The 15,903-nt window shown below is 39.4% G+C and overlaps 1 protein-coding gene across 1 annotated transcript in view; it reads left to right on the top strand.

The window, feature by feature from the left end:
• Rnmt (RNA guanine-7 methyltransferase) overlaps positions 1–15,903 on the top strand; it is a 170,344-nt gene that overhangs the window by 61,594 nt on the left and 92,847 nt on the right. The window contains exon 2 of the mRNA XM_067146565.2: positions 9,904–10,105. Coding sequence (XP_067002666.1) covers positions 9,904–10,105 — 202 coding nt within the window. The remainder of the gene's footprint in view (positions 1–9,903; positions 10,106–15,903) is intronic.

Below are 15,903 nucleotides of genomic sequence, written 5' to 3'. Positions count from 1 at the left end.
CTAGCCCTCGCAAACCTAATAGCGTCGGGGTCGGAAAAGAACAAGAGTTGACCAAGGGAGGTCGGATAGGATAGATGAAGGTGAGGAGCCTGGCACAAGTAAGTGGAAGCAATGCCAGGACTCAGCTGAGGGCCCCGTTGTCGCCAACCCACGCTCCAAAGTTCAGAGCCCCTGAGGCCCCTTTTAGTCGCCTCTTACGACAGGCAGAGGATACCGTGGGTGTTATTCTACCGCCCCCACCCACAGGGGACCAGAAGGGAGATATAAACTTATGCTTTCATTTTGTCTACATCCCTCTCAGGGCTCATCATTTACAAACATAGGTTTTTCACTGAATTAGCAATAGAAATAAATAGATGAAGGAATATGCATGTGGACAGAGGTATTGTACCAATTGGAGACTTCCATGCGAGGCTTATAGACCAAAAACCTTCTCTTTTTTTTTTTTTTTTTTTTTTTTTTTAAGGAACAAGTCAAGATAAAGGTTATAATAATTGTGGTGAAAAATTACTGGATCTATGTGGGACTAAAGAACTGTATATTTTGAACCAGTGGTGACCAGGAGATGGAAGAGGTAATTTAATGTACATAGCAGAAATGGGAGGAAGCACTATAGATCTAGTACTGTGTTAGAGGGAGAAATTGTTCCTAAAGGGAGCAGATGAATCAGATGAACAGTAAGAAAATGCAGAAGGCAAGGGGAAACCACTACAGTAAAGATAATGAAGAAACAACTACCGAGCTTGGTTTTAGACGCCAAGATCCAATAGGGGAAGATTATAGGGCCTCCCAGATTGTCAGCATGTGAAAACCCTATACTTTATATTAGACATTTTCACCACTTAGTGGAAAGGAATTAAGATATGTACATGAAGACTGTGTTTGATCAGGAAAAATGCAAAATGCCTTCCAGGAAATTCTGAGGCTTGGAACTGATATAATGGATATTGGTGAAATGAGGTAGTGGTGATTATTGTTTTAAGAGGAAGTAGGCCTACAGCTGAGCAACCATCCTCAGTGGGATGGGGTATTTATTTATTTATTTATTTATTTAGCAAAGAGTTTTACAGATACAATACTACATTGTACAATCAGTGAACATGTAGTCTATTACTCAGGAAATTAGACAATATGATTGTTTCCAAGAATAAAGATAATCATCCTGCACAGCTGATGTTTAATAAATAGGGCCCAGATTCATATGCACTGAAAACTCCAAAACTATGCATGCACATATGTACTAAAAATGTTGAAAATATGCACAAAAGTATACACTAACCGACTTACTAATAAACGGTGTATAGCTTTTATACAAGGTTTATACACCGTTTACGCGAAATTCGTTACTAATAAACCGTGTATAAGCCTCCTGTGTATACATCTGTTATAGTTATTCACTGAATTGCTTATACCACTGCCTGCTCGATCTGCATCCGATGGCTGCTTATACTGCCTGCTCATTACAACATTTTAACATGGCACTAAATGAAACACTCCGTTTACAAATACCCACCGAAGGTGGCAGCACCAACCGGCTCCTGAACTGTCGGAATGAAATAGCGGGAAATAGGGTAGTACTGTATTTGTTTACAGTGAAAATGGTGTACTGCTGCGTATTCTGCAAATCAAAGAAAGGGAAACCAGAATGCCGTGGTATTTCATTCCATGACACGGGCTTTTTCAGGAGATCCAGTTGAAGCCATGTTTAGTTCTATAAGAATGGGAGGAGGGTGCGATGACATGACTGACTCCCGGGCTACTCAGAATTCTATAAAGAGAATTCTGAAATCCGGTATTTTAATGTCCACCGATGTTGCTAACGTTATCCATAAGCAAAATACAAACTTTTCTGCCTCAGTATCCTCTCCCGGACTTGACGAAACAGAACCAGTGATGCCCGCTGAGTATGTACTTAATTTGCTGAAAGATGTTCGTGAGTCCCCTGAGTCGGTGTGTGTCACTTTGGAAACTGCTTCCCATGCATTCATTAGTGTGTGGTTATTTAGTGCGTGTAATCGAAGAAAAAACAATGCAGCACGTGCTTGAGTAACGTTTCCCCGTTGATGAACTTAATCAGACAGTCGGATAGAGGAGGACTGCGCTATCCCCAGCAACGATTTATTGGCCTAATTATGGGGCTACAGAAATTTGTTGAGGCGGCTCTACCGTACTGCAAGAAATCTGCACGTCTGCTCCAGACTATAAAAAACTATGTTCTACCCTCTTTGTGTCAATGCAAGATTTTAAAGGGTTTCAGTAACAGTAAGCACCAGGAACTTGTGTCAGAAACTGTGGTGGCCAAATTCGTGAAACCTCTGCCTGGTCATATAGGGAAGTACCATATAGACAAAGTTTCCAGGTTTTCTTGTTCGTCGAAATCTCTTTCTCGAAAAGTCCTGAAGCTAGCACTCCCTAGAGCACCACTTTATGCGTACAATTCTTTAATTTTTCTGTTCCTTTCAGATTTTAAATTTTGCTTGTATGCTTATCTAGCTGTATTCACGCGATAACTGGGTACGTCTGGTGCTGCGATCTAGCGGCAGATTGTTTGTAAGTCGTGTTACACGTTTGAATATGGAATGAGCAGGCAGTATAAGCAGCCATCGGATACAGATCGAGCAGGCAGTGGCTTATACAGTCCAGGACCACTGCCGTCTCGATCCTCTTATACTGCCTGCTCTATGCCACTAGTTTAACACAGGAAGGCACGACTACCAATATTTCTCCAACTCGCCGTAAGAGTGCAACAGTAGACGCAGAATCTTCGCTGTCAGTGTGGGTGTAGCACTGTGTTATTGGTGCATGAAAGTGTGTGAAAACCTGAGTTATTTCGTACAATGAGTAAACGTATCTGGTCACTTCCGTTCGTACAATATATATTCTGTATATAACTGTGAAATGAATTAATCATGTTATGCTTATAGATATTTCAAAAGTGATTTTAAGGTGTTAGTACGGTACTTGTTTCTTTCCGTTCGTGCAAGGTATATTTTTCGTAGAACTGAAATTTCAGATCCTTTCCCCGAAATATTCAACTGTTGTGTACCGTTTTGCCAATCTCGGCAAGGTTGTTCGCAGCCAGAAAAAGTACGACTCCTTGAAATGCCGTCTAGAAGGGCATTAAGAGAAACGCGGCTGTCGGCTTTATCTAGGCAAGGGCCTAATAAAGCAAGTAATTGGATATCCTCAGATTACTCTCGCATCTGTGCCTTTACACCTTATTTCAGAAGGTGATGGGGCCTCCGCGGCTCAGGCGGCAGCACGCCGGCTTCTCGCCGCTGGGTTCTGTGGTTCAAATCCCGGTCACTCCATGTGAGATTTGTGCTGGACAAAGCGGATACTCCGGTTTTCCCTGTCATATTTCATTCCAGCAACACTCTCGAATATCATTTCATTTCATCTGTCATTCATTAATCATTGCCCCGGAGGGGTGCGACAGGCTTCGGCAGCCGACACAGTTCCTATCCTCGCTGCTAGATGGAGGCTTCATTCATTCCATCCATCCCTGACCCGGTCGAATGACTGGAAACAGGCTGCGGATTTTTTCCAGAAGGTGATTGAAGCCGTGGAGGATAGTGGATTCCTTGTGATAAGAATTGTGACGGACAATCACAAAACGTCTTCATGTTTAGACATTTTGGACCACCTCAGATATCCAGACGATAATATTCCAACCAAACTAGAAACAGGAAATCAAATCCTAATTTGCGGGTACTAGGTTCGTGTTGTTGAAGAGAGGATGGAGTGTGACATTTGTGTCAGCAACATCTCACTGCCTAGAGCATCGACACCGCTAAATGGAACTGATTATGCATTAGGACAGAGGAGGAGTTCGATACCCAAAACCTAGTTTTGTTGCTCTGGTGAAGCATACTTTTTTGATCAAACCTTTCTTCTAAACTACAAAACAGTTTTCCCTTCTCCTGAAAAGTAAGGATTTTGGAATGTGTACCCTTTTCAACTCGCCGATTCAATTACAGTTGCTTACGTTTTCCGTACTACCCCAGTTAGGAGCTTCTGATATTTTCTTAAGCTTTTCCATTTCTTTTTTTGGTGTTGATATCAATATAAGTCAATTTCCAGCTGTCTCACTTAGTGTTGCCACCGCCTTTTCGATATGCCGTGCCACTGTGCGACTTTCCGGAAAGTTTTGCTCGTAGATAACCAGCAGAAGCGATCATAAAGGCGGTGAACGTGCGAAATACGCCAGTGAACTGCAGGAAGAGATTCACTGTATAACAATACAAGAGTTAAACAACTTTTTATTAGTAAGACGGTAAAAATAAAACAAAATATATTTACCAAATACATTATTTAATTTTAACTCGCTGTTAAATTGTTTAATTCCTTGCAAAATGATGCATGGCAGTAGGTTATCAACAGTTTTTCAATGTTTTCAGACATCAATGACTTTCCTTTGTCGGACAGAATTAATTTATACACTGAAAATGATTGTTCTCCATCGACGGACGTAACTGGGAAATACTTGCACACTGGCACTGCCGCTCGGAATATTTTTCTGGCAAAGACTGCCTGATTCCACTTATGTAGTTGCTTATGGATTGAATCTTCTTCAGTCCTGGGTTTGAGTCCAACACAGCACTGAGTTTCCTTTTAACTTTTTTTCCAGTTGCACCAGGGACACCACTTAAAGAACTAATGGTGTTTTGAATTAACTGAAAGGATTCGTGTAGGGGTGCACCGCGAGTTTCTAGTCCCTTAATCGCCTTCGAAAGTGACAAATACTGCACATGGATGAATCTGATAACTTTATATACAGTTTCAGATTCAAATGCACACTTTGCTTCATGAACACATGCAGAATGACTGTCATCACTACTTTTAACCACATCTTTCGCAGGGCTGAGTGGCTCAGACTTTTGAGGCGCTGGCCTTCTGGCCCCAATTTGGCAGGTTCAATCCTGGCCCAGTCCGATAGCATTTGAAGGTGCTCAAATATGTCAGTCACATGTTGGTAGATACTGGCTCGTAAAAACTGCTGCGGGAATAAATTCCTGCACCTCGTCATCTCTGAAAACCGTAAAAGTAGATAGTGGGACGTAAAGTAAATAACATTAATAACTACATCTTTCACTTGACTAAAGTTCTCCTGGTAGGACGATACTGCAGATAACCTCCCCATCTTTTGACAGGTTCCGGTGGAATAGAAACCTGAAGCAGATGAGTTTTGTGCAACTGTACACGAGCTTTAAGCTTGCATCCGGGAGATCCACTGAAGCTGGCTTCCCATTTTCACACCAGGCAAATGCAGGGCTGTACCTTAATTAAGGCCACGTCTGGTTCCTTCCCACTCCTAGCCCTTTCCTATCCCATCGTCGCCATAAGACCTATCTGTGTCGGTGCGACGTAAAGCTAATTGTAAAAGAAAAAACCTGTACACGAGCTGGTATCTTTTAGGAACAGATTTTTTGCCACTTGAAATTACTTTGTTGACAGATGGAAAGAGGATACGTATCTCTTGTGCTATACGATGCAATCCATGGGCCAAACATGTGCTACAGGTATGGATGAGATTTGGAAAAAAAATACTCGTAGAGACTGACCAGCTTTCAACATACACGCAGCTGCATCTGTGACAAAGCGCACTTTATAACAATCACTCTCCGATTCACTAGGCCACAGAAGTCTCAGGAAATTGTTAACAATTTACCGATATCGAGACACCATATCGAATCCACTACAGAAGCGTGCAGTGAAAGTAAATAGTTCCTCCTAAGGGTAGATTCATCTGGTATCGTTTGACTTGCACAATACTTTTCAACAAACGAGCGTAGATGTGATAGTTGTTGCGTAATCTTACTCTGTTGCTTTGATGCGAGATGTGAAGTTGTTTCCGAATGCTTTACAATTTGAATTTTGTAAATCTCATTTTACACTCTTAAAGATTTACAGTGCCTACCCCCATCATTTTTATATCGCCTCTTCAACTGATATTGTGTGGACTTGACCGTTAACTTTTATCTTACTTATGCATTGTTTTTCGAGTTATAATCGGCTGATGATGACCCAGACTGGGGTCGAAATCGGTACCATTTCAACTTTTAATTAAATAAGAATGTAATCTCTACATCTCTTATTTACTTGTATTGAATAGGTTGAACTACCATATTTATTATTTCAATTTAACTGTTTTACACTCTTGTCGCACACTTGACAGTACACTACATCACCACCACTTGTATAGTCACTATTGCCGGATATCTGCTGGTTAATTAAAAAAGACCTTGAGTTCGTATCTTTAGGCATTTTTACAGTTTTATCTGATAAAACACTGCAGTAGACGAAGAGCAAGTTAACAGATGAACGCATATGTTTAAGCGAACCTAATGAGGCTACTGTAAGCAGAAAGGACTGTCAGAAAGAAGGAAATAGCTGGTTGAAAAGAGTCATTATCTGTCTACCAGCTTGTATTACGACATTGAAAGCACTTTCCTTGATCAGGGAAGACTTCTCTTGTTGCCAAAGGATGTGCAACTTATTGAGTTGATAAGATTTTTCATTTTGTTCAAAAATATTACATAACCCATATGAGAAAAATATATCTGTATATGCACGAACATTCAAAATATGTATTTTGCATGTTTAAAAATTCCGGGCCTTATTAATAAATCACCCAATAAAATGGGTGCAAAAATGTGTATACCCTGCACATCAAATAACAAAGATTGAGATCCGTCATCAGAGATTGAGTGCCGAAAAGGAAAGGCTGAAGATGTTGAAGCTATTTCGGTGTTGCAATCTATCACTGCAATGTAAAAATAAGACTGTTGCGATGTTACCTCTACCCATTACTGTTGTATGCAGTTAAGTCATGGACCTTGATGCAAACATCAGGTCAAAAACTGGAAGTCTGTGAAATTTAGTTGTATCATTGGGTTCTCTGGATTTCTTGGACAGACCACATCAGCAATGACACTGTTCTGGAAAGAATAGGAAAGCAGAAAGAGATTCTTTTAAAAGTAAATTCTAATTGATTCTCCAGGGGAAGATAGAAGGAGAGGACCAGGAAGAAGAAGAACAACAACAATAACAACTTGGTTCAGTAGAAGTTTGTGACGGTTGGTTAAGATACAGTTATGGTAGGTTAGGTTAATGATAAACAGTGACGGTCGATTATTATTTAAAATATGGGATCAAATTCAAAACTTTGATGCTGTGCTTGTACTGGGGGAGTAATAATACATACCTGTGTGCTAAGTGGCACACATTTATACATGGGGATTTATAAATACATCAAATAATGGCAGTAATCCGCAGCACATAGGGGACACAATTAAGTAAAGACACAGTAGCGTAGTAACGACCGGCACCCAATAAGTATAATGAAATAAAGGCACAACGACCAACTGGGTGACAAACATAACTCAAGTAGAAGTAAGGGCCTCAGAGCACAGGAATCATTCAAGCCCCCAATCTTACAGAGTCACTCCACAGGAGCACTGTGACGTACTGTTATACAAGGGCGAGTTATAATAAATACTACATAATCCTGTGATGTGCCGAGTTGCAAGTTAACTTAAAAACACCGTGACATATGGATCACTCAATTAAAAATACAACACAAACACACTAGCCCCAGAAAATTAAAATTAGGATATCACGATGGCTAGGTAAGTAAAAATAAGGTACCCAGTACTAGTTTCAGGTCAGGTTAAGAATGACACACCATACACTTACACCCACAACATAATTTCCACAGTGGTGTCGTCAAGCACATGGTAATTTAAACGGCAGTATAAAATTAACATGCAAAAACAACTTACCTCAATGGGTAAATGAGTGGAGAGCGAGCTAGGAGCGGATCTTGCAACGTGACCTTTATATCAGTACCAACTTACCAAATTCAGAGTATAATTACCAACGTTGTCTCAAAGGATAACACAGTATTAGGAGCATAAAATTTAATAAAAGAATATGAAGGTTACAAGGTTAAATGATCTGTGTTGTCTTTTTGAAAAATATTAGATTAGGAAAGCAACAAGTAATAGGTAAAATTAACAGGGAAATAAGGAGAGAAATGAAACCAGAACCTTAGTACGGAGTAAATACCTTAAAGTATCACAGGAGCTGAAATCCGTACCAGGAAGAGAGGGCAGAATTCCCTAAACTAATTAAAGAAATCCGATGATTAAACTAGGACTGATCATATAGCCATTGACACCTAAGCACAAGGTCATGTAATGGAGTGAAGACTCCAAATTACTAAACTACGTATTATCTGAAAATCAGCAGAATCAAAGACTTGACACAAAAGGTCAACCGGAGAGGTGATATCCAATATCAATGGTATCACCTTAAAATCACCAGGCCAAAGTTCACAGGGAGTAGAGCACACTCCCTAAATCAATATTTTCATACGTAGAAGGTAAAGTTTATAACAGATTATCGTAGATAATCCGGAACAAAACTAGGATGAAAATAGTAACAGGTAATTAAATATCAAACCAGAATATGCAGGGTAGATCTCACATGAAATCGAGACCTACATGTCACACCACCAAATTCAATCAGTCCAAACTTCTTTAAAAAAAAAAAAAAAAAATCAAACAGTAGTCACCAAGGGGACTCCAAAAAAAACATAAAACATGTGACAAATCACTGCAATAAAGGTTGTTTCATTTTTCTCTTTACATACCGGTACTTCTTTACATTAAATTATAGTCATTTTCACGGTTAGCTTACCCGACTGATGGGTAAAATACATGAAACCCCTTTCAGTGTTTAAAGTGAAGGTGAAATAATTCAATCTAAGAAATTGGGCGAGATTTCCCATAAAGCATGATATAATACGAGTGGTATCTGACATAAGCAGAATTAAAACCTGCGCAGTAAAGGATGCAGAGTTACAATGGTAAGGTACAAATTTGAAAGCCTCCTAAACGGAAAGGCGTACAGAAAATTACTGATCTTTGTAAAATGTTAAATCCACAAACCAGAAGGAAAAGGAGTTTTAGAAAAGGGCCAGTAATGAAATTAAGAAAAGAACACATCTTAGAATATGATATATACTAACCGGAATACCGGAATAGGATGGGAGGTTGGAGGGGAATGCAGATCAAACCATAAAAGGATTAAATTTACATACCAGGTAGGTTAATAACAGTAAAATAAATACATCATAACCAAATTCCCCAAAAGAGGGTGGAAACCGGGATAAACCCCGGAAAAAAATACAGAAGACTACATGGCACGTCTGTCTCGTAGAAAGATCAGGCAAAAACTACCAACGTGGCTACCCGCAACACTCACCAAGGCCATCCGCATCCGCTCAGCCATACCAAGAAGGGGAGGGGATACAGCCATACATGCAGAGCACATTACAGAACTAAATGGACAAGGGTCCATACAGTTCTGTTTACATGTTGAGAGGGACTTAAATTAAGAAATTCATATGTTAAATTATCCTCACCAGTTCGGAGTGACTTTTCAGATCAGTTACAAATAAAGGATGTGTTAATGCTGGTTGCCAACATCCAGAATAGATAAGCACCCCAAGAAGAAGAATATCATGGATGCAAAGGCTGGTTTTACACATAAAGGATACTTCTGACCAAATTTTAAGATTCTTCAAATCTATGGCAGCCAATGTGCTCTTATGCTAAATTCTAACTGCTTGATTCTTTTGGCCAGTTGCTCATTCATTTGTGAGCAGAGGCCTGGTTAGCAATTTCAGGAATCGGGATTAATACTGCATGGATAGAATCTTAAGTACATGAATAAATTATTGTCTCATATTTCTGTGAGTCAACAGCATTAAATGTCATTGAATAAACATTTTGATTTCAGCTCGTAGTTTTCTGATTTTGGTGATCCTCTTGAAACTATTCAATTATAAAAATATTTTGAATAAACATTTATCTGGAATTTTCTGTCTTGTTTTAGCCAGGAACTGGAGATGGCTCAAACAGCACACTTGCCCCTTCAGATTTGTCGACAAAATCACGTGATGATGAGGCACAGGGACATGGCTCTGTTGTTGCAGCACATTACAATACGCTTGAAGAGAAAGGATTAGAGGAACGTATGAAAAGTCGGATAATCTACCTTCGTAATTTCAATAATTGGGTCAAGAGTATGCTCATTAGTAAGTATGAGTAATCATTTTACAATGCAGACTGTTATACCCTAAATGTCACCTTTTATTGTGAATAGAACCTGAAGACTAGTTCAAATAATAAATAAAACTGAGCATTTCCATAACAGAATCATGTTGATAGGGGTATTTTTCATATTCAATACTGCCAGGCTGAGTGGCTCAGACGGTTAAGGCGCTGGCCTTCTAACCCCAACTTGGCAGGTTCGATCCTGGCTCAGTCCGGTAGTATTTGAAGGTGCTCAAATACGACAGCCCTGTGTCGGTAGATTTACTGGCACGTAAAAGAACTCCTGCGGGACTAAATTCCAGCACCTCGGCGTCTCCGAAGACCTTAAAAAGTCGCTAGTGGGACGTAAAACAAATAACATTATTATTATTATTATTATTATTATTATTATTATTATTATTATTATTATCATTATCATATTCAATACTCATTTGACACAGTGTATTAACTATTATTCTAACATCCAATAGCATATGACGATTCACATTTTTCTTTCTGTTTAACATTGAATTATCTGTTAATATTTTGCCATGAAATTAATACCATCTAGTGTAATAAGGACTATTTATCTTGTGATAAAAATACACCTTCAAGTTCCATTCATACTTTATTTCATACTCACTCAGCAGGCTTCTATGGGACATGAAGATCTTGCGCTGATCTCACAAATTGCCTCCACTGAACTCTGTTTTATTTGAGTTCTTGCCAGTTGTTCACAATCAGACGTCTACATAGCTTGAAGATTTTGTTTTTCCAGGAGCTACGTGGTCTTCCCACTGGTCTTTTTCGTGTTAGTTCTTTAAAGATTCATAAGACTATCCTATCATTTTCCATCTTTAGAAGATTACCAGCCCATTGAAGTTTTCTAGAGTTGATTATTGGTGCTTGCTCTGATAGTGAGTGTATTTCTTTATTTGATCTCTTATTTCCAGGTTTGAGATATAGAATCAAAGTACGGTCCAAAAATTTTCCTGTGAACTTCATTTTCAAAAACCTGCAACTGATTTTTTTAAACTTCATGATTCTGAACCATGAGTTAGAACTGGCCTGATGATAGTTTTGTATATTTTCAGTTTTGTATTTCTCATCAAAAATTTTAATCCCAATGGAAGCTGTTAAGAGTAGCACACCTTGTTAGCATTCTGTATTCAAACTTTGATTTCCACTTCTCTTTGATTCTGTTCACTAATCATAACTCCTAGGAACTTGAAAAGCTCAACTCGTTTAAAAGTATCACATACCGAGTCTTTTGGTCGTTAATTCTGAGGCCTAATTTTAACGCTTTCTCCTCAAGTTCAATGAACAATTTTCATATTTCAATCTCATTTCTCCCTATGAGTACAATATCATCTGTGTACGCAAGCACTTGATGATACTGTCCGAGATGTATTCTCGCCAGAACTAATTTCAGTGATCTAACAACTTTTTCAAGAGCCATATTGAAAAGAAGAGGTGATAAAGCATTGCTTTGTCTTAAACCGGTTCTGTTTTGGAAAGGGTCAGATCTTTTCTCGTTCAGGAGAATTCTACTTGTATGGCCATCCATACATAGTCTACACGGGTTAATGAGTTTAAAAGGGAAGGCAAATTCTGTCATGACATTCCACAGACTGTCTCTATTTAATGAGTCATATGCTTAACAAATAGTGAATAGATCAGTCTTGGATCTATTGCTGCGAAATCCATTTTGGTAATCACTAATGATGTCCTCTGCATATGGTTTCAGGCGATTTAGTAGAAAAAAAGATAAAATTTTATAAGATGTACTAACACGGTAATTTTGAATATTTTCTTTGTCTCCTTTTTTATGTAGCGGCACTATGAGAGATTCTTTCCACTCTACAGGCATAACTTCTTCCTGACAAATCCTTAGGATAAGTTGGAATATATATTTGTATAGTACTTCTCCTCCAGATTTAATTAGTTCAGCTGGGATGTTACCATTACCCAAAGCTTTATTTTTCAGATGTTTAATACTGTTTACTACCTTAACATATCCAGAAAGACGCACACGAGATGCTGTTAGTGGATACAATTATTTTATTCACATCTATTTACAAATTAACACACATACAACCTTAAACGCTGCTGCCATAAACAAAACACTCACATCGCAAAGCCGCCATTTAAAAAAATGCCAATCGCTGCACATGGAGATTGCAACCTTAACACACAGTTGAAACCCATTCTCTCTCTCAACCGGGCGAGTTGGCTGTGCGCGTAGAGGCGCGCGGCTGTGAGCTTGCATCCGGGAGATAGTAGGTTCGAATCCCACTATCGGCAGCCCTGAAGATGGTTTTCCGTGGTTTCCCATTTTCACACCAGGCAAATGCTGGGGCTGTACCTTAATTAAGGCCACGGCCGCTTCCTTCCAATTCCTAGGCCTTTCCTATCCCATCGTCGCCATAAGACCTATCTGTGTCGGTGCGACGTAAAGCCCCTAGCAAAAAAAAAAAAAAAGAAACCCATTCTCTTTGGTTGAAACAGTTGACTGCTTAAAAGCATATCACAACACGTGGTCACAAGTATTGACGTCAGAAAAGTTGGATGGCGCAGCCACGCGGTAGAATATTGAAGCTGCAACATAGTGACTGGTGAGATTTATTTACATGGCGAAGCATTGACGTCGTGATGGAAACAGAAAGAAAATTGTCAAATTTGAGGAGGTACTGCTCTGTATACGGTTGCAAATCGTATAAAACGGATGCGAAATCTCTTCACTACTTTCCTGTACAAAAAGTTCAGAGAGAAAGATGGGCTTCCGCGCTGTTAATTGGAAAACGCGTTACGCGATACATGACAGTGTGCAGTCTGCATTCTCGTGAAGACGACTTCTTTCCACAGCGTAGGTACCGGTACTGTTCATTGTACTCATTGATAGTTATTGTCTCTAATTTGTATTCACAAAGATTTAGCTACATCAAAAATACTAATAAACTTGTAGCCTAATACTCCTGTGCCGCACATAGAATGTAATCCGCTCTTTGTAAACTTCTTCATATGTGTAACAGCAGACAGTAAATTAACTATCTACATGTGAGTAATATCTTTAACTGGTAGTAATTAAGCGCTGCATTAAAAATGCCTATAAAATACTTCTAACAATGAAAGAAAATATGTAGTATTTTTCCATCATAAATTAACTTTTCTTGCTATTTGTTTTACGTCACACCGACACAGATAGGTCTTATGGCGACGATGGGAAAGGAAAGGTCTAGGAATGGGAAGGAAGCGGCCGTGGCCTTAATTAAGGTACAGCCCCAGCATTTGCCTGGTGTGAAAATGGGAAACCACGGAAAACCACTGGGGTTCGAACCCACTATCTCCCGGATGCGAGCTCACAGCTTCACGATCCTAACCGCACGGCCAACTCGCCCGGTCATCTCAAATTAGAAGCCATAACCTAATTATTTGGTAGAATTGGACAAACCAAGTATTCTTCAACCCCAAACAGCTGTGACTGTAGAGGTTATAGTATTCTTAAATTATAATTTTCCAACTTTGGTCTGCATATTCTGTAGGTAGTTATAATTTTTATACTTATTATTGTCGATTCCAAGTTCTAAATTTTGTGCTGATGGTAATAATGGAAGAATATTGAGATTATGATGTGGGCTCTTCCAACACAAGCCTGTATAAAGCCTAGGATTTATTTGCTTTACAACATTTACTTAGTAGAATTATTATTTTCTTTCTTCCCCAAGATTACAGTTTACAAAACAGGTAACTCCCCCGTCACCTGGCTAAGGCTTTGGCATGGACCAAATCAACAAGAAATTACTCCATAACCTCTAATAGTGGAAAATTACAGTAGCTTAACTGTTAAGGTGAATTAGCGTGTCAACGGTAACATTTCTCTGACAAACCCGCTTTACATATACAGTTGCACTTCACATTTTCACCCCCTTGTTCAAGACGACATTAAATTTGTGCGGTTTTGAATCGATGTGGGATGATTGTAAACACAACGCTACAACACCAGTTTCATCTTCGGTTTCAAACTTTTTACCTACACATATCAAGTAATTACGCTCGAATATTTCTTCCCCTTCCACCAATGGACGCGTGAAATGTCCGACAACTCTCAACAGTTGCGTATACGACACCAAAGACATTTTGAATACTTAATAAATCCTACAGACGCACACCCGATCACTGTCATGTTTACTTCCCGTCACTATCTCGCCGCCATATTGGAAACAGCTGACCGTAAGCTCCTCCCCCGTTTCGGACGTCAATAACCTTGCTACTCCATAACTCTACTAAACAACAACTCGTCATAACCAGTAACTCTCTTACCAATCACTCGTCAACCAATAACTCCCTTGTCACCATCAAGATCGTCTCATATATGGCCAGGCTTCCAGAAATATACATTACAAAAAAGTATCTTCTTGAGTATTCTAGAGTGCCTAATACATAGATTATAATGTACAGAATATTCTCCATCGTTCTAGTGCCTATTACCATTCTGGAAGTTACAGTGTGTTTCACAATTATTGATTACAAGTTATATATACAGGTAAGAATAAATTAATATTAATTTACAGGTATTTACATTAACTGAACTCATATTAATATTTATGTGCAGCACTTGTTTCGTGACATAACCTCACGAACAACGCGATCATATCGTATATACGTAATGTAATAATAATACTGATACTAAATGGATGTTACACTTCATAGCTATACATACAAGTAATAATAATTGTAAGATGATAATAATAATTCGAGCTCAATACTTGTATTATTCACCCATGGATGAGAGAATATTGTTTTCAAGTTATATGATATATATATTGTGACCGTACCGGCACAATTAGTATTTATTTCAAGTGATATGCTTGGTAAGGAAGCTGGCAGCAAGCTTTCTTTGTGTGGATGCTGGGGATATCATCAAGTTGTGCAATACGAAGCCCGCCAGAGAGGCGCCTTCACCCGCCCACTGGGTGGCTTAAGGAATCCCCGAACCAGGCACACGTCATAGAAGAAGCAGGAGAAGAACACTATTTAGCGACTCCATATTGGAAAACATATGCCAGCGTACAGCGATGCCAGAGCGATCGGGCCAAATTTAATGTGTTTTCGGCGTAAATAAGGCTTGATTAACAAAACTGCACCTGTTAGAGGAGTGTGCTGAATTTTGGTGGAATTATAAAGTCAAGAGTTCTGGTAGAAAATACTCTCCAAGCGAAAGGCGTTGGTAAACAACTTATATAACTCTGGTCGCGTACTGACGCCTAGTGAAAAACCAGATGCCTTCGGGGATTCCCTATTTCCCCTCCGAGCCGATAAATTAATTACGGCAGATCCGCCGAACATATTCAACTCCGCATATCATAGCGTACTTGTGCATAACCAAGTCACACAGTCTAGCGTATTGCTAATTTCGACAGGCTGGTTTATCCAGGAAAGGCCACAATCAGAGTGGGGGAAGGACACGCTAGCCACCCCTATTCCCGGTTTGGCTATAAGTTGTTGCAGTTTCTCGGGGGAGGAGTAGTCGAGAACGAGCTTCAGAAGGTGGAACTACGTGCGGTCCGCGAGCAAGGTCTACCTCTTCTTTGTCTGAATAACTGACACAAAGAAACGGGAGTGAAGTTTTAAAAGTGTTTTCCAGTGTGCAGTGATAATAGGAAATGTAACTATATGACAAAGGTATTTGTGCGACATCCGATCGCGAAGTAAACTCTGAATATTTGTTAGTATGTCGTAGGTAGTGACTGCGAAAGGTTGAGTACGTCGTGGGGGAACGAACTCTAGACGGAGAACGCTC

Source organism: Anabrus simplex, chromosome 4 (assembly GCF_040414725.1).
Source record: "Anabrus simplex isolate iqAnaSimp1 chromosome 4, ASM4041472v1, whole genome shotgun sequence".
Classification (NCBI taxonomy): domain Eukaryota; kingdom Metazoa; phylum Arthropoda; class Insecta; order Orthoptera; family Tettigoniidae; genus Anabrus; species Anabrus simplex.
This window is presented reverse-complemented; position numbering and strand designations above follow the sequence as displayed.